This window comes from Staurois parvus, unplaced genomic scaffold, assembly GCF_062004578.1.
Source record: "Staurois parvus isolate SC_StPar_1 unplaced genomic scaffold, SC_StPar_1.0 ptg000059l, whole genome shotgun sequence".
Lineage (NCBI taxonomy): Eukaryota > Metazoa > Chordata > Amphibia > Anura > Ranidae > Staurois > Staurois parvus.
In genome coordinates this window covers 1,619,694-1,646,411 of record NW_028317855.1, presented here as the reverse complement: position 1 = coordinate 1,646,411, position 26,718 = coordinate 1,619,694, and the positions used below count along the sequence as shown (strand labels likewise).

Sequence of the window (26,718 nt, the reverse complement as noted above, 5' to 3'; positions counted from 1 at the left end):
GTGTCCCCCATCCTCTGGAACTCCCTGCCCCAACCCATCAGACTATCACCTACTCTCCTCTCCTTTAGGCATACCCTGAAAACCCACCTCTTCAGGGAAGCCTACCCCACCCCCTGCTAATTTTCGGACCTCCTCCACTCTTACTACCACTCCATCCCCCACAGCTATCTCCTCCTGTACCACTATCCCCTCCCTCCTAGATTGTAAGCTCGAAAGAGCAGGGCCCTCGAACCCCTCGTGTATCGCATTGTATTGTTACTGTACTGTCGCATGTTCTGTTCCCCTTTGTAATGTACAGCGCTGAGTGAACTGTTGGCGCTTTATAAATACTGTATAATAATAACTGTCCTACTACTAGTCAGCCTATTTCTGATACATTAATGAAGGAAATGTTCCTTTCATTAAGACCATCCATAGAGTCAGATATCATTAACTCTATGCAGCAAATCAAATCAGAGATTAATGACCTTGGCGACAGAGTTGACCATGTTGAAACAAAAATGGTAGAATACGCCACTTTCTTTAACCATTAGCCGCCTGGCCAATGGCCGATTGGCGGCTGGCAAAAGCCTTTAGCATTCTGGGTGGACGCCATATGGCGTCCTCCCGGGCATGCGCAGTTTGCGCGCCTGCAGAGCAGTGCAGTGGCTTGATCTGTCACCGGCCGTGTACCTCGGACACGGTCGATGACAGATCTGAGTATCGGCCCTGTTGCCTGTATCATGTGACCTTCTGTGACCAATCACAGCAGGTCACATGACAGTTGTATACAATGGATGGCTTCATTCATGCCATCCATTGTATACTAGTGTCTAGCTGTGAATGGTCACAGCGATCACATGCACATGTCATGTGATTAGCCGTGGCCAAATCACAGCTAAGCACAAAAAAAAAAAAACCCTGAATGAATCGATGTCATTCAGGTAAATGCTTGCTTATAGCAAAGTAATTCTTTGCTATAAGCAAATTGTGTAAAAAAAAAAATACTGATCACTTCCTCATAGTAGTACAATGTTACTATGGTAACATTATACTACTTTGGTCATAGTGAAATATGAAAAAAACCTCTCAATTATTCTAAATGCATTCCAAAAATTCAAACCCACCTTAATCAAATGGCTAAACATTAACTATCCTCATCTGGCAGACTGGCCGCATGTAAAATGTTCATATTGCCACAGATTTTATATCTTATTTAGATCAATTCCAATCCCAATTAAATCTTTGTATCTAACAAAACTACAGTCTATGCTTAAAAAATACATCTGGGGAAATATGAGACCTAGATGCTCACATAATATATTAATCAAACACAAATAAATTGGAGGAATGGGATATGTTGACATTAGGGACTATCACAAAGCATCATTATTAGACAACTTAAACATTGGTTTATAGTGGAAGATGATACAAAATGGGGTGACATTGAAAAAAACTCTAGCCTCTACTACCGAGTTAAGCGCCATACTACGAGCGAGCTCGTAGCAAAGGATTCCCACTAGTAAAACAACACCAACTATATGAGCTTCAATTGAAGCCTGGAAATCCTTAAGCTCCATGCCTATAGATCCTCTCCGAATAAGTCCTCTTCCTATACCTATAACAGCCTTAGAAGTCGTAATGCCCAGCATAGATATCTCAAATTGGAAACATAATGGCATACGCACAATACAAGGTATTTGTGTTAAAAACAACATAAAAAATGTTGAATTCCTTATGAAAGAATTTAATCTCCTCCCTTCTGAAAAATCAACCTATACACGCATCAGTCGTTGCCTATCGAAACATCCAGTAAAAACAATATATATACCCAAAGTATCTTTACAGTTCTATAGCTCTGCTACTCCTAAATCAGGCGGCATAACCCTATTTTATAACCTTCTACAATGTAAATCAGAATTTAATAAGACTACTCCCTTAATCAAGTGGTAAAAAGACTTAGAGACTGAAATCTCTAATGAGCAGTGGGGATGTGCATTCGGGAATGTGTTTTCAGCGACTAGATGTGTTAAGCTTTGGGCACTAACGCACAAAATTTCCACAAGATGGTAATTAACTCCTTACCAAATGGCCAAATTCTCTGAACAACGTAGTCCTCAATGCTGGAGAAACTCCGTTCAGATTGGTACTCTATTAAATATATTATGGACATATATTAGAAGCTATTGGTAATTGGTATAAAGTCTTCCACATGATATCGGAAATTACTGGGATATTAAAACAACCAGATCCTACCCTAGCCATTCTGAATATAAATATAAACATATATCCAATCCATATCGACTTTTAGTGACACATATTCCGCTAGCATCAAGACTTACTATTACTAGACACAGGAAAAAAGACAACCCCTTCTCTAAAAGAAGTCATTGAGCTAATCCAGACCCACTTCATCTATGAGAAATCTTTAGCTTACCTAAATGATAGAATTAATACATTTGACAAAGCTTGGAAACCCTGGTCCAACTGGTTCAGAACTGTAACCTAAGATGTTATTATGTTTAACCTTTTTTTGGATACTCTAAAATGATTATTTCGTGGAACTAGTAGGACTGTTAGGAGTTATTTAACCACTTGAGCTCCTGAGGATTTACCCCCCTTAATGACCAGGCCTCTTTTTGCTACTCAGCACTGCACTAATTCAACTGATAATTGCGCGGTCATGTAATGCTGCACCTAAACAAAATTTACGTCCTTTTTTTCACACAAATAGAGCTTTCTTTCGGTGGTATTTGATCACCTGTGCGCTTTTTATTTTTCACACTATAAACAAAAAAAAGACCAAATATTTTGAAGAAAAACGATATTTTTTACTTTCAGCTAAATATATAGTAAACTCAAAGTTAGTTATAAATTTAGGCCAAAATGTATTCTGCTACATGTTTTTGGTAAAAAAAATCTGAATAAGTGTGTATTGATTGCTTTGTGTGAAAGTTATAGAGTCTACAAACTATGGTATAGATACTGCAATTTACGACATTTTTTTGCTATACAGCGCTGCGCTAGTTTAACGGACAATTGCGCGGTCATGCAATACGGTACATAAATGAAATTTTTGTCCTTTTTTTTAACACAAATAGAGCATTCTTTTGGTGGTATTTGATCACCTGTGCACTTTTTATTTTTGGCGCTATAACCAGAAAAACTTTTAAAGAAAAAATTTATTTTTGAAAAAAACAATATTTTCTCATTTTGGTCATAAAAAATATCTAAAAAAACTAAAATTTCATCATAAATTTAGGCCAAAATGTGTTCTGCTACATGTTTTTGGTTAAAAAATCCCAATAAGTGTATATTGATTGCTTTTTGTGAAAGTTATAGCGTCTACAAACTATGGTATAGATAATGGAATTTACATAGCTTTTACTTTCTGACTGCCCATCACATTTCTTGAGGTGCTAAAATACCAGAATAGTACAAACACCCTCAAATGACTCCTTTTTGGAAATTAGACACCCTAAGCTATCTGCTGAGAGGCATATTGAGTCCATGGAAGATTTATTTTTTTTCCACAAGTTTCTGGAAAATGACAAAAACTTTTTTTTTTTTTTACACGAAGTTGTCATTTAAATGATTTATTTCTCGCACAAGCCATGGGTATATGTGGAATTACACCCCAAAATACATTCTGCTACTTCTACTGTGTATGGGGATACCACATGTGTGAGACCTTTTGGGAGCCTAGCCACATACAGGAACCTGAAATCCAATGACCACTTTGAAAGCCTGAAGGTGCGTAACTTCCTCACTACCTATCACAGTTTCGAAGGCCCTGACATGCCAGGATAGCCCCCCCCCCCCCAAATGACCCTTTTCTGGAAAGTAGACATCCCAAGGAATTTAAAAAGAGACACGGTGAGTATTTTGCAGATCTCATTTTTTTCTCACAAGGTTTTGAAATATAAAAAAAAATAGAAAAAATATGTTTTCTTTTTCTTCATTTTCCAAAAACTTGTGGCAACAAATGAGATCTGCAAGATACTTACCGTGCTTTTTATCAAATTCCTTGGGGCGTCTACTTTCCAAAAAGGGGTAATTTGGGGGGGTTAGGTGCTATCCTGGCAAAGCCCTTTAAAAGCCTGAAGGTGCTTATTGGATTTTGGGGTCCTGTACTTGGCTAGACTGCCAAAAAGTCTCTCACATGTGGTACCCCCATACTCGGGAGAAGTAGCAAAATGTATTTTGGGGAGTAATTCCACATATAACCATGGCATGTGTGAGCAGTAAATCATTTAAGTGACAATTTTGTTAAAAAAAAAAAATATACAGTATTTATTTTTGTCATTTTCCAAAAACTTGTGGTAAAAAAATAAATTCTTCTATTGATTCAACATTCCTCTCAGCAAATAGTTTGGGGTGACTACTTTCCAAAAAGGGGTTATTTTGAGGGGTGGGGGCGTTAAATGCCCAGCATTAGAAGTTTATGCCACACATCATTCACTCTTCTAACCACCTGAAGACTAAGCCTTTTTGTTCACATGAAAAAAATCTGTATTTTTTGCTAGGAAATTAATTTAAACCCCCAAACATTATATATTTTTTTTAAGCAGACACCCTAGTGAATAAAATGGTGGGTACTACAATTTTTTATGGCACATAGTACTCGCACAGCGATTTTTCAAAAGCAATTTTTAAAAAAAAAACACTTTTTTTACTTTTAATGCACAAAAACACAATATATTGGCCAATTGTTTGGTAAAATATAAAAGATAATGGTATGCCGAGTAAATAGATACCAAACATGACATGCTTTAAAACTGCGCATGCCACGTTCAATGGCGACAAACTGCAAACATTGTTAATATCCATAGGCAGCGCTTTAAAAGCCACCATTTTAGATTTACAGAGGAGGTCTAGTGTTATAATTACTGCCCTTGATCTGACGTTCACGGCAATACATGCATGGTGCAACCGCTGTTTACATAACGGCACAGGGTCAAGGCTTGTGCACACAGGTGTGCGCGCATGGGAGGGGCAATTTTTTTTTTCTTTTTTTTAGTTATTTTGATTTTTTTTTTATTATTTTTACATTGTACCTTTCATTTTTTTTTTTTTTTTATCACTTTTAATGCTATCACAGGGAATGCAAATAACCCCTATAACTTCAATGGGCATTGTCATATATTCTTTTTTCAGAAATCTGGGGTCTATCAGACTCTAGATATCTCCTGTGCCCTTACATTATCTAATCAAACCAAAATCGGTGTGATCAGATGCTTTCCCAATTTACAAATGGCGCTGTTTATATCCTGAGAAACTGAAGTGATGAAATGCTTGTAGCTTCCGAATTCTTAGACTATAGAGTTGATTGGCACCATTCTGGTCTCCAATCAGCTCTATGGTCAGCTGGCAGAAACATCGGCTGCATTCTCAGGTTCCCCTGATGGCACGGGACTGCCCGAGAAGGCCGTGGAAGGCAGCGGGGGAGGGGGGACATAATCTCCCACTGCTTGTAAAAGCAATCTTGCAGCTAATTAGCCACTAGGATTGCTTTTACATGAAAGCCGATCACCGGCTGAAAAATACGACACCAGGATGATTCCTGCAGCTGTAGGCATCATCCTGGTATAACCAGGTTATATATGCTATGTTATTTTTTTTTTTTGTATGCAGCCAGTGGACTGAATGAAAAAATTAGAAGAAATCTCTGCCAGAAAAAGTATGTGGTATGCCCTGCATCCACCCACTTTTAATGGTGGGCACACATTAGGTCACACTTTGCCACAAGTGCCAGTTCCAAGATTGAATAAATGTCTAAATAGTGGCACGCTTGAATAAAAATTGTCCACGTATAAGTGGTACCCCATATGGAGAAATGATGACACCAAGTCCCAAACTATCTTGCCACTGCTCCCCATGTAGTCTGGGCATCCGGGCGAGCTCCACGTGACTATCTTTTCCCTCATAAATCCAAAACTTATAAGTATAGCCTGTTGTCCTCTCACAGGTCTTCTACATCTTGACCCCATATCTGGCACGCTTGCAGGGGAGAAATTGTTTGAATGCAAGGCGGCCAGAAAAATTAATAAGGGACTCATCAACGCAGATGTTTTGCTGGGGAGTATAGACATCTGAAAATTTTAGGTTAAGGTGATTTGCGAGGGGCTGAATTTTGTGGAGCCGGTCAAATTCAGGGTTACCCCGAGGATGACAGAGTGTATTGTCGCTGAAATGCATAAAACACATTATACTCTCATATCTATGCCTGGCCATGGCAGCCGAGAACACGGCATATGATGAATCGGGTCTGCGGACCACACTACAACCGCAATTCATTTATTTTAGTAATGCCCATGTTGAGGGTTAGCACCCAAAAAATGTAAATTTGAAAACCGTAATAAGTTTCCATGCGAATGGTCTGGCAAAGTTTGAATTTGGGTTGGCGGCAATAAATTGTGCATATAAACTGCTTTGATCCACAATCAACGCATACAGATATTCCGTGAAAAACAGCTCCAAAAATCAAGGAGGTATATGAAAGACCAGGATGTACTAGACCGCTGGTACTCGACAGTTCACCAAAAGGTAGAGCGGCACTAGTACTGGCACTCTGCTGCATATGAGAGTCATCAAAATTTACCGGCAAGTGATAACAGAGATCAGGCCTGATTCTGCGAACACTGCGGTTTTGTGTGCAATGTATCAAGTGACAGTGACCTACTGACACTGCACTTGCTGGGGGAGAAGGGGGGGTAAGCGTAGGGGCTAAACGCAGGTGTTGGCAGGTGCCGGGGTTTGATCCCGCTAACGCTGTGTTTTTGATGACGCTATACTAATGTGAACGCTGTTATAGTGCTGACCTGATCAAAGATATTGACCCGTTCAGACACTATACTAGCAATGGAGGTTTATTGTATATGAGCGTGCTCCTGGCAATCAAGGGGTTAAATGTGATGACTGGTGTACTGACGGGCAATCTGACGCTATCTGGGAGGGGTGTGAATACCACGGGAGCGCGAATCACGTGTATATATATATATATATATATATGTGTGTGTGTGATTTTGCGTACCCATGCCGCCCTGTAGCAATATTTCTGCTGTAGGGTGGTCAGGAAACGGTTACAGAAGAGGTTTGTGTTACGGCGCTGCGTTACTTTAACTGACAATTGCGCGGTCATGCAACACTGCACCCAAATTAAATTTAATCCTTTTTTTCCCACAAATTGAGCTTTCTTTCAGTGGTATTTGATCGCCTGTGCGTTTTTAATTTTTTGCGCTATAAAAAAAAGGCTGACAATTTTGAGAAAAAAAAACAATATTTTGGACTTTTTGCTATAAAACATGTCCAGTAAAAACAATAAAAAAATCAAATTTTGTCACAAATTTCATCCAAAATGCATTCTGCGACATGTCTTTGCTAAAAAAAAATCCCAATACGTGTAAATTAATTGGTTTACATGAAAGTTATAGCGTTTCCAAATGGCGGGAAAGATACTGGGATTTTTAATTTTTATTTATACTAATAATGGCGGCGATCAGCGACATATGGCGGCGATCAGCGACATATGGCGGCGATCAGCGACTTATGGCAGGACTGCGGGACTGCGGCAGACATTTTGACACTGGGGGGAACTGATTTGGGTTCACTGACATCCTTAGTGACACCAATACAGTGATCAGTGAAAAAAAAAAACACTGACACTGTACTAATGGCACTGGGGAGGAAGGGGTTAACATTTTTAGAGTTTACTGTGTGAGGGGAGTGATTTACTAGGGGGCGGGGGTGTGTGCTGGACGGGGACAGGCTGATCGAGGGAGAGAAACTCTTCTCTCCCTCTGCAGCTTGTCACGAGCTGTCAGAGAACTGACACAGAGCAGGGCTGTGTGTAAACAATGCAGCCCTGCTCTCTGTCAGCGATCACCGTGAATCCCGGGGAAACGGCCAGTAATCACTGGCCATGACCTGGCGGCTGACACTCGCTGCTGACACCCGCGGGACAGGTAGGGCGGGCATGCGCCTCGCGGGCGCCCCCTACCTGTTTTGCAAAACTACGTTTTAAAACGTGGTTTTGCCTGCCCGTGCCGCCCTGCAACCGTTTTAATGTGGTGGCTGGGCGGCAAGTGGTTAATATTTCCTTTTTTCTCTTTGTTAAACTTTACTGCAACACCTATACTGTGATATTGTGTAGCTTTTCACTGCCCTATTTTTGTTTTTGTCTTTTTTTGTTGTAACTATATTTGTAAAATCAAATAAAAATGTATTGTGGAAAAAAAACAAAGTGCTGCTTGTAATTTGTGGCCATGCAGAAGGGCTGGTAAATTGTTAAATAAAATGTGAAACCTACATTTAATATGCCTAATTATAAAAGCATGAAATTGGAGAGACTGTTTGTATAGTAGAGTTGTCTGCTTGTGAGGTAAAAGGATTGCTCAACATCTGTGCTGTAGAATCTGCATATAGAGGCCAGTTAAAACCTGATCAGAAGTTCACCTCTTTTGCTCTGGGAAACTGGGTGAATTCAGCATGGGAACAGACGCCATCATTAACTATAGTCTTTGATAGGTTGCGAGGATGGCAGACATTTTATTTCTGACACCACCATTACTAGTATATAAAAGTTGCTCATGCAGGCAGATGGCAGCAAGATTACACAGCTTGAGATAGAGCAGGGAGAAATGGCAAGATTTAGGCTCCATGCACACTAGTAGCTTTAAAACCGAAAGAAAACGGCTGGATTAAAACTAAAAATATTAGCATATTTTGCTGGCATTTTGCAGTGTTTTGAAGTGTTTGCAAAAAAGTGTTTAGGAGTGCTAGTGTTTTTTAGGGAGCGGTGGCCACCAGTGTCCCTAACAACCAGCTGGTTATAAAGAAGCGGGCCAGCAAGCTGTCCGCTGCATCCTTAACAACAGGGTTTCCCGCTGACAACAAATTGGCAGCAATGAAAACTTCATAAAAAAAACAGCAAATCTATTCCAGGCCCTTGGGGTCTTTGAGGAACGTCACACCAAATTTAAAAAACAAAAACGGTTTGAGTTCCCCCCCAAAATCCATACCAGACCCTTAGGTCTAGTATTGATTTTGAATGTAACCCCATGCCAAAAAAAAAACAAAGTAGTGTGGGCCCTCCCCAAATCCATACCAGACCCCAACCTGAGCATGCAGCCTGGCAGGCCAGGAAAGGGGGTGGGGCACCCGGTGACATTACCATGTGGCCCTGCCCCTTAGTTTATTTGTGGTTGGAGGCAGCGTAGGGTTTTCTTTTTTCTTTTGTTTTTCTTTTTTTTCTTTTTTTTTCTGTTTTTCTTTTTTTTCAGGTCAGCTGCGGCGTTCATCGTGATTGACGCTGGATTTACTTCAGGGACATTGGTTTTAAAAAAAACAATAAAATAAAGGACTTTAATAAAAGACAATTCAAAAACTGTGTCTGTTTTTATTTATTTTTTTACACTTATTCATACAACGTACCCCATACTCATTCACATGGGGGGGGGGCCTTGTTAAAGGGAGTTTCCAGATTCCAATAAGCCCCCTGCCCCCAAACCCCCACAACGACTGCCCAGGGTTGATGGGAAGAGGCCCTTGTACCTTTCAAAATGGAGACAAGAAGATTTGAGGAGGGGAGACCCCCCCACCCCAAAGCACGCTCCCATGTTGAGGGCATGTGGCGTGGTATAGATGCCCACTCGTCCTGCCCCTTTCTTGGCCTGCAAGGCTGCATGCTCAGATAAGGGTCTGGTATGGATTTTGGGGTGGACCCCTACACCATATTTTAACTTTTGGCCCAGAGTTCCCCTCAAAGTTGAGGTGGGACCCCACGCTTTTTTTTCCTCTCAAATTGTAATGGCCAGTTCTTTTGTATACACTAAACAAAATGCATTTACAAGTGTTTAAGAGAGTTTAGGAATGTTCAGTGTTTTTTTCTGTTGGCAAATCACTCCCAAAAACGCAAAAAAAGCGTTTTATTTTCTGCTCCTAGAAGCTGAAGCTTAAAGTGGCTGTAAAAGCTCAAGGTTTTTTACCTTCATGCATTCTATGCATGAAAGTAAAAAACCTTCTGTGTGCGGCAGTGCCCCCCCCAATAGTTACCTGAGCCCCATCGCGATCCATTGATGTGCTCAGGAGCCATTGGCTCCTGCTGCTGTCAATCACTGACAGTTAGCCAACAAGGAGTGAGAGGGGGTGGGGCCAAGCCACGGCTTCATGTGTGAATGGACACACAGAGCAACAGCTTGGGGACACACCTGCTCGGGTGCCCCCATAGCAAGCTGCTTGCTGTGGGGGCACCTGACAGAAAGGAGAAGCCAGGAGCGCCAGCAAGGGACACGAGAAGAGGAAGATCCAGGCTGTTCTGTGCAAAACCACTGCACAGAGCAGGTAAGTATAACATGTTTGTTGTTTTCCAAAAAAAAAAAAAAAATAAATTTTAGAATCTCTTTAAAAAACACTTCTAGCCTACAACAGTGTGTATGGACACATAGGATAACAGTTTACTTCTAGGGGCTGAAAAATAAACATTCATTAGTAGCTGCTAGGACCATAAAAATAAGCTAGTGTGCATGGAGCCTTACACTGAGTACAGATTATCAGTTATGCCAACAGAGGAGCAATTATATACATTTTTATGCTTAGAATATAGTTTATGTATAATATACAGTGGATATAAAAAGTCTACGCACCCATGTTAAAATGTCAGGTTTCTGTGATGTAAAAAAGTGAGACAAAGATAAATCATTTCAGAACTTTTTCCACCTTTAATGTGACCTATAAACTGTACAACTTGAAAAACAAATTTAAATCTTTTAGGGGGTGGGGGAGTAAACATAAAAAACTAAAATAATGTGGTTGCATAAGTGTGCACACCCTCTTATAACTGAGGATGTAGCTGTGCTCAGAATGAAGCAATCACATTTAAAATCATGTGATTCCTGACATTTTCTTAGTCGCGTCCTACAGCAAAAGCCATAGTCCGCAGAGAGCTTCCAAAGCATTAGAGGGATCTCACTGTTAAAAGGTATCAGTCAGGAGAAGGGTACAAAATAATTTCCAAGGCATTAGATATACCATGGAACACAGTGAAGACAGTCATCATTAAGTGGAGAAAACATGGCGCAACAGTGACATTACCAAGAACTGGACGTACCTCCAAAATTGATGAAAAGACAAGAAGAAAACTGGTCTGGGAGGCTACCAAGAGGCTTACAGCAACATTAAAGGAGCTGCAGGAATATCTGGCAAGTACTGGCTGTGTGGTACATGTGACAACAATCTCCTGTATTCTTCATATGTCTGGGCTATGGGGTAGAATGGCAAGACAGAAGCCTTTTCTTACAAAGAAAAACATCCAAGCTAAATTTTGCAAAAACACATCTGAAGTCTCCCAAAAGCATGTGGGAAAATGTGTTATGGTCTGATAAAACCAAGGTTGAACTTTTTGGCCATAAATCCAAAAGATATATTTGGTGCAAAAACAACACTGCACATCACCAAAAGAACACCATACCCACAGTGAAGCATGGTGGTGGCAGTATCATGCTTTGGGGCTGTTTTTCTTCAGCTGGAATTGGGCCTTAGACAAGGTAGAGGGAATTATGAATAGTTCAAAATACCAGTCAATATTGGCACAAAACCTTCAGGCTCCTGCTAGAAAGCTGAACATTAAGAGGAACTTCATCTTTCAGCATGACAATGACCCAAAACATACATCCAAATCAACAAAAGAATGGCTTCACCAGAATATTAAAGTTTTGGAATGGCCCAGCCAGAACCCAGACCTGAATCTGATCATAAATCTGTGGGATGATCTGAAGAGGGCTGTGCACAGGAGATGCCCTTGCAATCTGACAGATTTGGAGTGTTTTTGCAAGAGTGGGCAAATATTGCTAAGTCAAGGTGTGCCATGCTGATAGACTAATACCAAAAAGACTGAGTGCTGGAATCAAATAAAAAGGTGCTTCAACAAAGTATTATTTTAAGGGTGAGCACACTTATGCAACCATATTATTTTAGTTTTTTATTTTTACTTTCCTCCACCTAAAAGATTTCAATTTGTTGTTCAACTGAGTTGTACAGTTTATAGGTTACATTAAAGGTGGAAAAAGTACTGAAATGATTTATCTTTGTCTAATTTTTTTACATCACAGAAACCTGACATTTTTGTACAATTTGTGTAGACTTTTTATATCCACTGTACAGTATGTTATCTAAATATGTCACATTTCATTTATTATTTTTATCTACAGAATTCTCATCGCCCTTTGGTTTTGCGTACAGCTGATGTCCGGCGTGTTCTAACTCAGACAGACATATCGGAACTGTGGAAGATGGATCTAACACCCATTCTAATTGAAAGGTTTGCTGGATCACCAGGGAATTATGCAGTGCGGCAGGTGGGTTGTGTTTTTTAAAATCTCGTAACTAAATTTCTCTTAATGGGATCTTTGTAATTATTTTTTCCTTTTGCAAAAAGAGTATCTTAATTTTACAGGACAGGACACAGGCCCTGATATCCATAGACCCTGGGTTATAGGCTGGTAACTTCAAGTGACTGGACACTAGTAAAATTTTTGAAAACATGCCCCCCCAGGCACCCTGCTATAATCATACCCTACTCCACTCCTCATTTTTTTTGCTAGTGTCCTAAGGAGGACATCATATCCCTTATGAAGAAATCACTCTTGGCCTAACTAATATATTATTTTTCTTTGGATTCTTCAATCAGCTCTTCACTGTCTTCTAATACAAAATAGAAGCAGTACATCTGGGTTGGTAAAACCTTGGGAGGTGTAAACCAAATCCCACGTTGTGGGGATGGCCTGAAATGTTGCTTGGATCCTGCTTGGGCGCTTCCCTTGGCACTTGGTGCAATGCATGTAGTTAGCCACAGGGTGCTATATAGGTTTAGGGCCATGGTCACTTTGGAAGCCTGACCTTGTAGACCCTTTCTGGGGTATACCCACTCTATAACCGTCGAAGCCTGGACCCTAAATAGGGACCAGCGATATGGACACATAAGACGCTATGACCTTTACTGTAGCCCAATAGTATCACTTACTTTACACTGGTTATGTGTATCCTAAATAGTATTTTGCTTCAACTGGAAATGTATTTGAAATGTATTCACTTATACAGTGTTAAAATTTTCAAACTTGACACTACATTCCACCTTTCAGAGGTTAGTCTCTGGTAAATTACCTGGTGTTATATCACAGCACAAGTCACACAGTTTACCTCAACTGCCCCCTAGGGCCTTTTATAAGGTAATCAGGTTCTTCCTCCCACTCTTTTATCACAAGGACTTTGTTACAGGATGGTCAACACTCGGGATGCCGTGTACTCCTTTTCCGTAACCTACTCCATGAGTACCTCACAGGGGAATACCCTTATTAGTAGCAATGGTGGAAACCAGGCACATAGGAACCAAGACAAAAGCTCAGAATGAGGATGCTTCCCTTCCACTAGAGCAGGACCCCATTTTAACACTGGTCTTTGCATCCAATCCTAGATCTGTCAAGCAATAAGCGGCCTACTTGGCTAGTGCAGGTTTTTTTTCTGAAACCATGTTACAATTTTTCAGACAACTAATGGTTTTTCACAGCCATGATTGACCAAGGCTCAAAAGCGCTAGACTCCTTCTCCACCCCCACCATCTCTCGGAGGCTCCTATACACTTGGTGTTACAAATTCACACAATATGCTTGCCAGTACTCATATCTTCACTTCTTTTGTGTGCAAAAGACTTGGCATTGTTGGCATTGTCACCATGCCCCTTTGGGTCCTAAGAGATGTTCTAAGTCAAAAAAGACATACCCCATTTATGAACAACAGAATGGGAAATTTATGACATTTGGGTCAGTCCTGAAAATACTTTCATCCCTCTGAGCATAATTGCCGAACTCTATCCAGTGTAAAAAAAGTGCACAAAATGGGAACTATTTTGGTAGTAGATCCTGCTGACTCATTCTTAAACAAATATCTTACTGTACCCAGTATAGATGTCATGTACCTGACCGGAGGCTGCAATAGAGAGAGGGCTCCCCTTACGGCTAAGTGCAGTGCACCCCTGGAGATGGAAACAGGAGGTGCAGTGCCCAAAGAAGCATGGGTTGCCAGTGGTGTAGCTGCTTGGAGATGCCTGATGAGATGGAACCCATGGGTGCTCCAGTTGCAGGAGGAGTTTCTCCAGAGAACACGTGGATCCCGGAGGATGGGTAGAGCAGTCGGTAGCCAGAGCCAGGATCAATATGGAACAGCAGACAAGAGCAACGTCAGGATTAAGCCGGGGTCATACACATAGTAGCAGCAGACAGGAGCAAGGTCAGGATCAAGCTGGGTCGGTAATGGGTAATCAGCAGTAAACTCAGGAACTCAGGAACAGGAGGGGCTGACGATAATCCAGCAATCACTGCGCAGAGCTGCAGTCCTTATAAAGGCCACTGAGTGTCAGCAATTAGTGCACCCTGCGTGTGCTGGTGCGTTTTCGTGCACAGGAATGCACGATTACATGTCTTCCTGCCTATGTGCATGCACACTTCTTTGCACGAATTGGTGTGGCCATATTGCGCATTGCACATTTGCTCGGGCTTCCTCGTCTTTTTCTCTGACAATAGATGTTCCTTCTTTCAAAGATTCTGGTTACAGAAAGTTTGAAATGTTCTTAAAAACTTTTTTTTCGCAGGCCCAGCTCTGCAACCAGCTATTGGTTCTGTTTGTCAAACTTCAGCTAATTAGACTAGATGAACAACCAACAGGATCCCGTCTTCCAGGAATGTGATTTGACAGAACACTTGCAATCATTACTCTCTGCTTAGCTGTTTTGTGTTGCTGCCATAAAACAAGTCACTAAACAAATCTCCAGAATGGCTCTCATTTCTGTCCATATGTGCAGAATCTTGTGGCTAAATACATGGACAGTTGAAGCTGCCTGTAAAAAACTTCTCACGCGTATGCCCTTTGAAGGTGGACATCTCATTGGTGTAGCACTTGAGAGAATCATGAAAGATGTAACAGGAGGTAATATCTATCATCAACAGCACAATTTTACAAGATCCCCCTCCTCAGGGAATTCTACCTCCTCAAAATGAAGACCAAAATGAAAAACTAAGATCAAAATGCCCTTGTTTTTGGCGCAAGACATGGAACACAAAATCCACCAAGTCTTTCTGTAAGCCCTCTTCTCAATGAAGGGGCGCCCTGACTCCAAGAGTGGAGAACATCTATTACAACTTACCTCTCTGTGGTTCACAGGCTTCACAGACCTGCAGGTCCAATCAGTGCTTTCAAAGGGGTTCAGAATAGATTTTCCAATTCTACCCCCAAAAGGTCAATAATTATCTCTCTGAGACAAGGGGAATACCTAGCATCCATAGACATCCAGGATGTCTATTTGCATATTACCATTTCTCCACTTCCTCAGTGCTTTCTGCTCTTTGCAGTACAAGACAGATACTTCCAGTGGGTCGTACTGCTATTTGACCTATCCTCTGCTCCTAGAGTATTCACAAAGGTACTCTCACCCCCTTTTGCCCTTTTTAGGAACGCAATGCGTTCAGGTCACAGAGCATCTAAATGACCTTTTTCTGAAGGACTCTTGTCCCTTTCAACTGTTTGCAAGCATTCACAGGACTATTCAGATACTTCAGGCTTTTGATTGAGTTATCAACTTTCAAAAATCCACTCTACAGCCTTCCCTTCACCTGCAATGCTTGGGCCTCATTATGGACACAGCCCAAGCAAAATTATTTCTTAAAAAAAAACAAACTGGTCTCTCATAGATCTCATACTCAGGCCTTATTGTAAAAGAGACATCCTTGTGTGAGATTCTCCATTAGAGTTCTGTTCCACATGGTGTATTCTTTCAAGGCTGTTATATTCACTCAATTCCTTTCAAGGCCTCTCCAGCAAAACATCTTGATGGCATTGAATAATGCTCTCCAACCAAGCAAAGGGATTCCCTAGTTTGCTTGATTTTTAACTCAGCCCTAACAATGGGCAAATCATTTCTACAATACCAATGGAAGGTGATAACAACAGATGGCAGCCTGTCAGGCTGGGAAGGTATGTTCCAATCTTTCACAGTTCAGGGAACATGGTCACCCAAGGAAGCAAAGCTGAACATCAACATCCTGGAGCTCAGAATGATAAAAATGGCTCTGCGTCTCTTGACCCCCCTTTTTTAGGGATATCTGATCAGGGTGCACTCAAACAACAACACAGTTGTGGCCTACATCAATCACCAGGTAAGTACCAGGAGTCAGGCAGCCTTGAAGGAAGCAAGCCTGATCATCTCATGGGTGGAAAAACGTGCAGCAATCTCTGTTGTTCACATATCAGAAGTGGACATTTAGAAGGATTACCACAGTTGTCACTGGCTGGAACAAGGGGAATGGGACCTTCACCCTGACAGATTCAACCTACAGTATATGTCAAAGACTGGGGACTTCAGAGGTGTTTACCCTGGCCTCCGGGTTCAATAACAAGTTACCCCTTTTGTGGCCAGGAACAAGGATCCTCTAGTGCTGGCATTGGATCCTCTGATAATTCCCTGATGTCAATTCAGATTAATTGATGGCTTTCCTCCAGTGCAAATTTTGCCGCAACTGCTCCACAAAAAAGAGCAAGAGAAGAAACAAATGATTTTCACTGCAACAAAACTGGCTCAGAAGAACTTGATACACACAAATACTCTAGAGGAGGTTAAGGAGATGGCACCTGTCCTCTTCCAAACAGGCTAGACGTGACCTGTTTTTTCATAATTTTCACAGTAATTAGGTGTATAAGACAAGTCATCTCAAGAGCTTATGCCCTAAAGAGTAAAGCACCTCTTGCACTGATATGTGCTCAGGTCCCGCAGGTTGGTAGGAGTTTTAAAGGTATTCCAACATCAAGCCTCTGTTGCCCAGCTTTGTAAGGCTACCTCCTAGTCTTCTGTTCATACCTTTTACAATTTCTACCAGGTGGATATCCAGTCCTCTGTGGATGCAGCTTTCAGCCAGAAGGTTCTTGCAGCAACACTCTGAGGTGGGTCTATTGACCTTTGTTATTGTTGGGCTATTAGCACAGTTCTGTTTGCCTTGTTGATGTCCACCCTTCTCATTCATTGCTTGGGGATGTCCTAAGGTCTATGAATATCAACCCTGTGTCCTATACTGCACAAGATAAAAGGAATTTTGACTTTCCTGTAAATACCATATCTTGGAGTACAATACAGGGCAGTGGACACCATCCCCTTCTCTTCCTCTGTTACTGTACATTGCTTGCACAGGTGGAGTGCAGGGGATTGGGGTGTTCAAAAAGCTTTGCTGGTGCCCGGTCACCTGAAGATACCAGCCTATAACCCAGGGTCTTTGAATTCTGTGTCCTGTTCCAAGATGTGGGATTCTTGTCCATTGAGAGACACAGGATTCTTGAGCATCTAGGTTACACTGTCCCTACAGGAAGATTGGAAACAGACAAACAAAAAGCTGTAGGTAAGTCCAAATAGTATTATTCCTCCCATGAACAGCATGCTTCAGTCTTTTGCTAGGGTCCTAGGTCCTCGGGATGACTTTTCTGTTGATTTAAGATGTAACCTGAAATTGTCTTCTAGCAACATTTTTCTTCAGTCAAGATTCTGCAATCAATAGCTGTTGCTGGAACCCCCACCTTCCTTTGAAGCTATCCAGCGCAGATTTTTCCAGCGTCTGCTGTTGGATCTCAGTGTGGCAGACAGCTGCACTGAACATTCTCAGGGCGAGCCAGGCACTGCTACTTAAGAGCAATTTCCTGGTCTATAGTCATGGCATATCTGCAGGCTTACCCAGTCTCTGAGATTCTGTCTCAGTTGTGCTGAGACTGTTGTGATTCCCCTAAAATGATATCCTTGTCAAGTATCTCAGTCCCAAGTATTAAAACTTTGAGAAAAAAAGAGACTTTTCGAGAGATACACTTTCCCTAGACTCTGCCAGTGTCACTCTCTCCCAAGACTTTGCAAGTATTATACTATTCTTTATTAGACTATGCTGCTGAGATTTTTCCATCAGTGTCACACTTTCTTGAGTCCCAGCCAGTGCCATACTTGCCATACCATGTTAACTTTTTTGAGGAATTTTTGAGACTAGATCCTCTGAATCTGTAATTTAGAATACTTCTGATTTTGTACATATCTTCTGCTCATGAATGTCTCCCCCCTATGCCTGAAGCATCCCAGTTTATTACTGCTATTTGAATTAGTTATTGAGTCTCATCCCTTTAACAAAAGTAATTGCTTGGGCATCCTTCCTGTTTCTGAAAGGTCCTAGTACCTGTCTGGTGCCTGTTCTGCCCAACATTCCCAGATGCTGCTTTTTTTCAAGTATGTCCAGATAATGCCATTGATCAGACTTATCCAATTGCTAGCTCCATTCAGACAGGCTCTAAGTCTGCCCATGATAGGGTGAGCTCGAATGTCACACATGCTCTAGTATGTCTGCATGCTGGATACTTTCTCTGTTGGCTAGGTTTTGAGGGGTTCTTAAGGGTTACTCTAGGCCCTGAATGGGTCCTCGGTGCACCTGAAGAAATCCCTCAGCTACTGATATTCGGAGACTCTTACACTCTTTTAGGAATCTTGCCGGAACCTGGTTTAATAGTTTAGGCTCGGTCTTCAGTAGGCATTGCTCTGTTAAGTGGTGACATTGGGTTCCATTCTGTGTGCTCTGACTTTGTTGTGCATAGCCATTTAGGTTCTGGTTTTGCTGGACCTTATTCTGTAGGTTCTAATTCTTCTGGTCATCACTCTGTGGATTTTGGTGCTCCTAGGCTTTGCCATGTTGACAAGGCTGAGCCTGGTGGGTTATCTCTCAGTTAGGGCTATTTCCCAAAGGTGGCAACCATCCACTTAAATGCTAACATTGCAGCTGATGGGGTGGTAGACATGCCATGGCTGTGCCATTTTTAACTCCGCATGCATAAATTGAAAAGCAGCACTATTTGTCAAACTTGCCCATTGAGGTAAATGGGACTGCACTGCAGCTGCTAGTCAAGCATTGCAGCTTGTTATTTCAATACAAAATCCCCATTGGGTTTTTAAAAAAAGGTAGTTAAGAACCGGTTTTCAGGAGGCAGCAGAATTGCCTCTTGAATGCTTGGCAGTTTCTCTCTACTCTAAAAGCCCTTACAGTTTTCTTCTGTCAAGTGTGAGTGATACAGGCCTCTGCCTTTCCAAGGATTATGCTACTGACTGCCACCAGCCCTGACCTCCACCTGCCTTAAGATTTTGTTTTCTAATGGGCTCTTGCCTTCACTGTCTGTTGTGGATGTGTTACACTCCTGACTCTCTCTGACTACCATAGGCCAGAGAATATATCACTGTTTGCAATCTGGCGGCAACCAAGTACTGGTGAGCCTACTTGCTTTAAGACATTGGGGGTAGCTATAGGTAAAGCTACACTCACCAGCTATAGTCCTTGACCTTCTGTGCTAGAGCAGGCATTGCATGTTATTGCAATTAAAATGAATCCGCACTAAGGCACTTTTCTCCAATAAAATACTAAGCAGCTACTTGTGCAACTGTGACACCAGCCATTAACATTTATAAAATAAAAAAGCAGCACTAATATGAGCCAATGAATCATAAACTCTAATAAATGATCAAATATAATAGTGAACACATATATAAATTACAAATGTGAAAAGATATAAAGTACATGTACATAGAGTGCATATATAGTCCATATAACCATAGATCCTAGAAAATAAAGTGCATAAAACCACAGTTCTTCAAAATAAATGTGAACTCAGTCTATTCATGTGTGAACATGCTTCAAAAAGTGCTGCCTACCTCACAATTTGTGTAAAAGATCACTCCATAAATGTATCGTGATTTATAGAGTCAAAATCCATCACCAAGTGCACCCCACTGTTAGCTGCCTCCTACCAGATAAGATGGACTATTATATTATAAATGGTCAAATTCACCTAATAACTTCCATCCACAGATTCCACTGGCTTGGCAAGAAGTGCTCCACAGAGGGATCCGATTAGCAGCAGAAAATAAAAAAGTACACTTCCACGGTGAGGTACAGTATGTAATTTAAAAGGCTTCACACCATTTATTTAATCTTCCACAAGGATTTTCATATAGCATTTATAACCTTTCAATATACGAGGTAAGCAAATGACAGAAAAGTTAAAACCAAAAAGAGATGACAGCAGCTCACGATATGGTTATATGGACTATACAATATATGCACTTTACGTACATGCACTTTTTTATCTTTTCACATTTGCACTTTATTTATGTGTTCACTAATACATTTGATGATTTATTAGAGTTTATGATTATTTGGTCCATGTTAGCGCTGCTTTTTTATTTGATTTATTGCATGTTATTGCCTTGGCTCTCTGTATTCCAGTGTAACCATTTCCAAATGGATCTGGCAGATTATCTTCCAGGCATATTCCCTGAATGGATGGGTCAGTGACACTGCTCATGTTACTAGGGGTCATTCAAGAATTGAACTAAAGGTCCCAAAGGCAACAGTATGATCTGTCACACTGCTTTTGAAGGTAACCTGGGCAGGTTTGTCATGGTCATTAGTGTCCTTGCCAGTGATCATTATTTGGGGATCACTTTCGGACGTCCCAAACATTGAAGAATAGCATCCTGTGGTATTTATATAGACTCTTAGAAAAAATACAATGCTTTAATAGTCATTGTAAAATCCTTCTCTTCAGTAGCTCATTTAAGCTCATAGCTCCATCATCGTGATCGGTGTTCTTTTACATTGTTGGCCATTGTCACAGGTAAAACTTGAACTTGCATATAGGCAAAGGAGTATAGCCACAAGATGGGGCTGTGTCTTTATGGTTTGCATAGCATCAAAACGTTCTAACCTATATGCTGAAGAACAAGGTCCTCCATTAAACTACTGGAGATAGAAAAATTTCCTTGGTAGTTCTGCAGTACTTTATTGTCCTCCAATAAACACTGGAGAAAAATAATTTATTATGATTAAGAATATATATACTGTATATATACAGTGGGGCAAAAAAGTATTTAGTCAGCCACCAATTGTGCAAGTTCTCCCACTTAGAAAGATGAGAGAGGCCTGTAATTGGCATCATAGGTAGACCTCAACTATGAGAGACAAAATGAGAAAAAATCCAGACAATCACATTGGCTGATTTGGAAAGACTTTATTTGCAAATTATGGTGGAAAATAAGTATTTGGTCAATATCAAAAGTTCATCTCAATACTTTTTTCTATATCCTTTGTTGGCAATGACAGAGGTCAAACGTTTCCTGTAAGTCTTCACAAGGTTGGCACACACTGTTGCTGGTATGTTGGCCCATTCCTCCATCCAGATCTCCTCTAGAGCAGTGATGTTTTGGGGCTGTCGCTGGGCAATACGGACTTTCAACTCCCTCCAAAGGTTTTCTATGGGGTTGAGATCTGGAGACTGGCTAGGCCACTCCAGGACCTTGAAATGCTTCTTACGAAGCCACTCCTTCGTTTCCCGGGCGGTATGTTTGGGATCATTGTCATGTTGGAAGACCCAGCCACGTTTCAATTTCAATGCCCTTGCTGATGGAAGGAGGTTTGCACTCAAAATCTCACGATACATGACCCCATTCATTCTGTCCTGTACATGGATCAGTCGTCCTGGTCCCTTTGTGGAGAAACAGCCCCAAAGAATGATGTTGCCACCCCCATGCTTCACAGTAGGTATGGTGTTCTTTGGATGCAACTCAGCATTCTCTCTCCTCCAAACACGACGAGTTGTGTTTCTACCAAACAGTTCTATTTTGGTTTCATCTGACCATATGACATTCTCCCAATCCTCTTCTGGATCATCCAAATGCTCTCTAGCAAACCTCAGATAGGCCCGGACATGTACTGGCTTAAGCAGGGGGACACGTCTGACACTGCAGGATCTGAGTCCCTGGCGGCGTAGTGTGTTACTGATGGTAGCCTTTGTTACGTTGGTCCCAGCTCTCTGCAGGTCATTCACTAGGTCCCCCTCGTGTGGTCCTGGGATTTTTGCTCACCGTTCTTGTGATCATTTTGACCCCACGGGGTGAGATCTTGCGTGGAGCCCCAGATCAAGGGAGATTATCAGTGGTCTTGTATGTCTTCCATTTTCTAATTATTGCTCCCACAGTTGATTTGTTCACACCAAGCTGCTTGCCTATTGCAGATTCAGTCTTCCCAGCCTTGTGCAGGTCTACAATTTAATTTCTGGTGTCCTTCGACAGCTCTTTGGTCTTCACCATAGTGGAGTTTGGAGTGTGACCGTTTGAGGATGTGGACAGGTGTCTTTTATACTGATAACAAGTTCAAACAGGTGCCATTGATACAGGTAATGAGTGCAGGACAGAGGAGCCTCTTAAAGAAGAAGGTACAGGTCTGTGAGAGCCAGAAATCTTGCTTGTTTGTAGGTGACCAACTACTTATTTTCCACCGTAAGTTGCAAATAAATTCTTTCCAAATAAGCCAATGTGATTGTCTGGATTTTTTTCTAATTTTGTCTCTCATAGTTGAGGTCTACCTATGATGCCAATTACAGGCTTCTCTCATCTTTTTAAGTGGGAGAATTTGCACAATTGGTGGCTGACTAAATACTTTTTTTGCCCTACTGTATATATATATATATTTAAATTTTTTTTTTTTTTTTAAATAAAAGTCAACCCTTAGTTAGCACTAACTTTTATTAACTCCTTCATACCCCTCTTCTTTTATCTTTATTATTTTGCTTATTTTTTTTTTTTACTGTTCATATATAAACTTTTATAATGTGTTTATTTTTCTAGTGCCACAACAAAAAATGCTTTGCACCAGAAACTTGATTGCAGCACTTTTTGAAAGGAAGAAATGGCAGAATAAAATCTGCACTTTGGATGAGTTATAAGCTACCTTTGTTTGCAGATGGATGAACCCATCTTGGTTATCATAACAATAATGATATACTTTTTCTGTTTCACTGTCCTTAATCACAGCAATTTGACCTTCCTTCCACATTTGTTTTCTAGTAACTCCTTGGAAACTGTCATTTCTGAACCCTCTGCTGGACAGTTGTTCTTATCGCTGCCCACACATAGAATATGTGCCCTGAGATACAGCCCAGTCCCAAGTGGGTCTTGTGACGGACGCGGCATCAGACCCCCAACCCTTCTCACCAACTCGTGACCGAAGGACTAGCCAATCTAAAACCGCGCTGTCACGATCGTAACAATACCACGCTCAGCTGTACCCTGCACAAAGATTTTCCAGCTAATGGACCACAATCTATGTACTGCAGCCTGAGAGCGATTGTTACTGGGTCAGGTTAATTACGCAATTAACCTTTCACACTGCCACCACCACCTTTTTGTATGGAGAAGGAGGAAACTCGCCAATCTTAGCAGTAACACTATGATGTTTGAATAATCATCTGTATACACACTGTCACCGCAGGCAGATGTATATAGAGGTTTAAAACACACAGTAGCACTTTTCAGAGACAGGGATTCTTAGTTTGCATTAAAGAGCTTTAGAAACAGTTCAACACTTTTCAGAAAATAAGATTTATTACTAAAAAGGTCAAAATGGTGCAATAAAAGTATTTACAGAAAAATATGTAGCCAATATATATATATAAATACAGAGAGCAATACCACAACAGAGAGATAACAGAAAGAAGTTTAGAGAGGTAGAATACTTGCCGTCAGCCTTGGTTTAAGCAGCGTTCGAGTGTCAGCGCAAAAGGGTGCCTTTTCTCCCAAAGTTGGATCCTGATGTTAAAAGGGAGAATTCTTCAACTTAACTTTCTCAGGCCTGACAGCCTATTTTTGTAGTCCACCAGCAGGGTGTCTCCTTAAAGTAGAGAACCAATCGCCTCATTTGGGGAGGGTGTTTAGGCAGGCTTCCCCATTTTTTCTTATGGTATGATACTGAGGAAAATCTAAGGAAGAGGAGATAAGCAGCGGCAGAGGGAGTGAGAGATCCCTGGAGGGATAGAGGCTTATGAGCAGAGGAGCACTGCCAAGCACCTAAGGGATACCCACTACTGTTTACACGGTGCAACATAATACACAGAGTTCCATTTGTGAACAAAAAGCGGTATAAGCCTTTATATAGGCTTATAAGGAGGTGAGCGCACAACCTTATCTCAGTAAGGAGTCACTGGAAATCACCATTTGTGGATCACTTTATTGTTAATATTGGAACAGTCACTTTTTAATTTTTACCAGGGACGTTTATTTCTATTTGGATCACAGATTGTTGTTTGAATAGTTAATTATTTATTCATCATCAGAGACTTTATTTTATTTAAAGTGGCACATTATATATTATTTATTATATATATATATTTTTTAATATTTATATTATTACTGTTTGTTCACATATTAATAAGTTGTTACACGCATTATTAATTTATATATTAATGATGCATGCTTTTCACTACTAAAATTCCGCATGACTTGATAAAATCATGTGGTATTTTAGTAGCCTTTTTTAGTGGATTCAAATGGGTTTTTTAAGAAAAAAAAGCTTTGCGGTATCCTACCGCATACTTGGATGCGGTAGAATACCGCTTAGTGAATTGTGCCCTGGATATGGACCTGTCAAAAAACGCTTCTAAACGCAAACGCTTATAAACGCGGTTAGCCGCATTTACACGTGTTTTGTGTTTGAAACGCTGATAAAATCTACTGCTGAACGCAAGTTCAAAAAAAGACTGTAAACTCAACGGCCTGTAAACGACTGTAAACGACAATGTGTGCATGGACACATAGGAAAACATTAGGGTGAGTTTAGGGGCTGCTGAAAAAAAACGCTGAACAGCTCCTAAACGCGAGTTTATCAGCTGCAGTGTACATGAGCCCTAACTACTATTAAGTCCACCAAAACACAAATGATCCATTTTTTATGGTTTCTTTATGCTAAATTGGAATAATAATAATAGTAATTGTATAATTATAATGTGCACTGATTCTAGAAATATCACTTCGATCATTGATTTGAGATATCCCATTTAAATAAAGGTAATAATTTCCTATTACACATGGGTATTCCACAATGCTTGTATGCATCTGTCAATCAAGAGGTGTCCTTCTTTAAGAAATATGTATAATCTTTAACATATTGTTTTTCTGTATTAACAGCACATAAAGCAAAGACTGCAAAGACTCCCAGCTGGTTGGCATATAGAAGAAGATTCCTTCCAAAGTCAGACCCCTTTTGGATATGTAATGTTCTCCAATGTTGTCGCTACCCTGAATCCTACTGCCAAGCGTCATTTAGTCCTTGCTTGCCATTATGATTCGAAATACTTCAGTCCACAGTGGGATGGCAGAGTATTTGTTGGAGCTACTGATTCAGCTGTTCCATGTGCAATGCTGTTAGAGCTAGCTCGAGCACTAGATTCTCGTCTTCAAAAATTAAAGGTATGTGTTAAGCGAGTACATCCACTGTGAATGTTTAACATCTATATTTTTTGTTCAAATGTAAATTGGCTAGTGACCCTGTCAACAATGTAAAAAGTTTTTCAACACTTTCACTGCAAGAGCTGATTTTGCATTTTTTGCACACATGTTTAAAAAATTATTTTAAAACATTATATATTTTCTGAAAAGCAGACACCCTGGAGAATAAAACAGGGGTAGTTCCATTTTTTTTATGTCACACGATATTACCGCAAAGGAAACGCAAAATGTAAGTAAAAAAACGCACTAAAGTGAATTTTAGGGACAACAAACGCAATAAATAACCCATATTTTTGGTAAGATATAAAAGACAAGGTTGCGCCTAATAAATAGATGCCCAACATGCCAAACCTAAATTTGTGTGTGCCTATGAAATGGCCACAAATTTCAGTACCCTATATTATCTATAAGCGAGGCTAAAAGACCCTGCTTGTCTCCTCTGGCCTCCACTCAATGTACATTGCTGCTCGGCTGCGCTAGCCGAGAAAGTGACAGTGGTGACTCCTGCGTGTGATGGGGGGGGCACCGGTACCGGTGGCTGTGGAAGTGATCTGGCAGCAGTGCAGCCACCCAACTGCTTTCACCTGACAGGCAGGAGTCTGCCTGTTAGTTTTATACACAATCCTGGTGGCTGCAATCACCGGAATGTGTATAAAACCCCCCGCAGTCAGGTCCGTACTACTTATGGACCTGGTGGTGAAAGGGATAAATGCTTACTTACCATAAACTATTTTTTATTTACTTGTCATGTGCTTTTGAATTTGCTAACATAATTGACTTCTTTAGGAAGAGTCAGTTCCAAATCACATACCCTCCCTTCTGCGTGATAGCCCTCTCCTCTTGTAGAAGTGTTCTATTTACTGTGTTGACCTAGCTCAGGTTAAGAAGGGGCTTCAGTTAAAAGGGGGACTCTGTAATGCAAATCAAAAGAGAAGGATAGTGCACCAGCTCAAGTATTACTGGAACTGGGTTTATCTGTGATAACAAAATTAAAGTGAGAATAGAAAAGGGACCATCAGCTTGCCTAGGATTGAGGCGTGGAGCAGACTGTTGTTTTGCTTGGTGTCTAGTTAAGGTTACTTTGTGGTATAAGTCAAGGAACCTTAGACATCTGTGGTGTATTAATATGATTTTACTAAATGAAAATGCTGTACATAGAAACTATTACAATTATAGGAAAAACTACTTAACTCAATCATCTATGTTACCATTGTTTTTAAAAGACACCTTATTTAAAAGTTTTCAGTAGTATTTGTTTAACCACTTGCCAACCGCCCGCGGTGCTTTTACTGTGGATGGGCGGCAGCTACAGGTAGAGTAATGTACGTCATTCTGGCTGTACTAACACC

At 40.8% G+C, this 26,718-nt stretch overlaps 1 protein-coding gene across 2 annotated transcripts in view; it reads left to right on the top strand.

The window, feature by feature from the left end:
• Positions 1–26,718, top strand: part of QPCT (glutaminyl-peptide cyclotransferase) — a 204,285-nt gene that overhangs the window by 16,757 nt on the left and 160,810 nt on the right. Inside the window, exons 2-4 of one of the 2 annotated variants that reach the window (XM_089668536.1) lie at positions 12,186–12,332; positions 19,899–19,979; positions 25,049–25,330. In XM_089668536.1, the coding sequence (XP_089524662.1) occupies positions 12,186–12,332; positions 19,899–19,979; positions 25,049–25,330 (510 nt within the window). The remainder of the gene's footprint in view (positions 1–12,185; positions 12,333–19,898; positions 19,980–25,048; positions 25,331–26,718) is intronic. The other variant, XM_089668537.1, reaches the window with a different exon arrangement.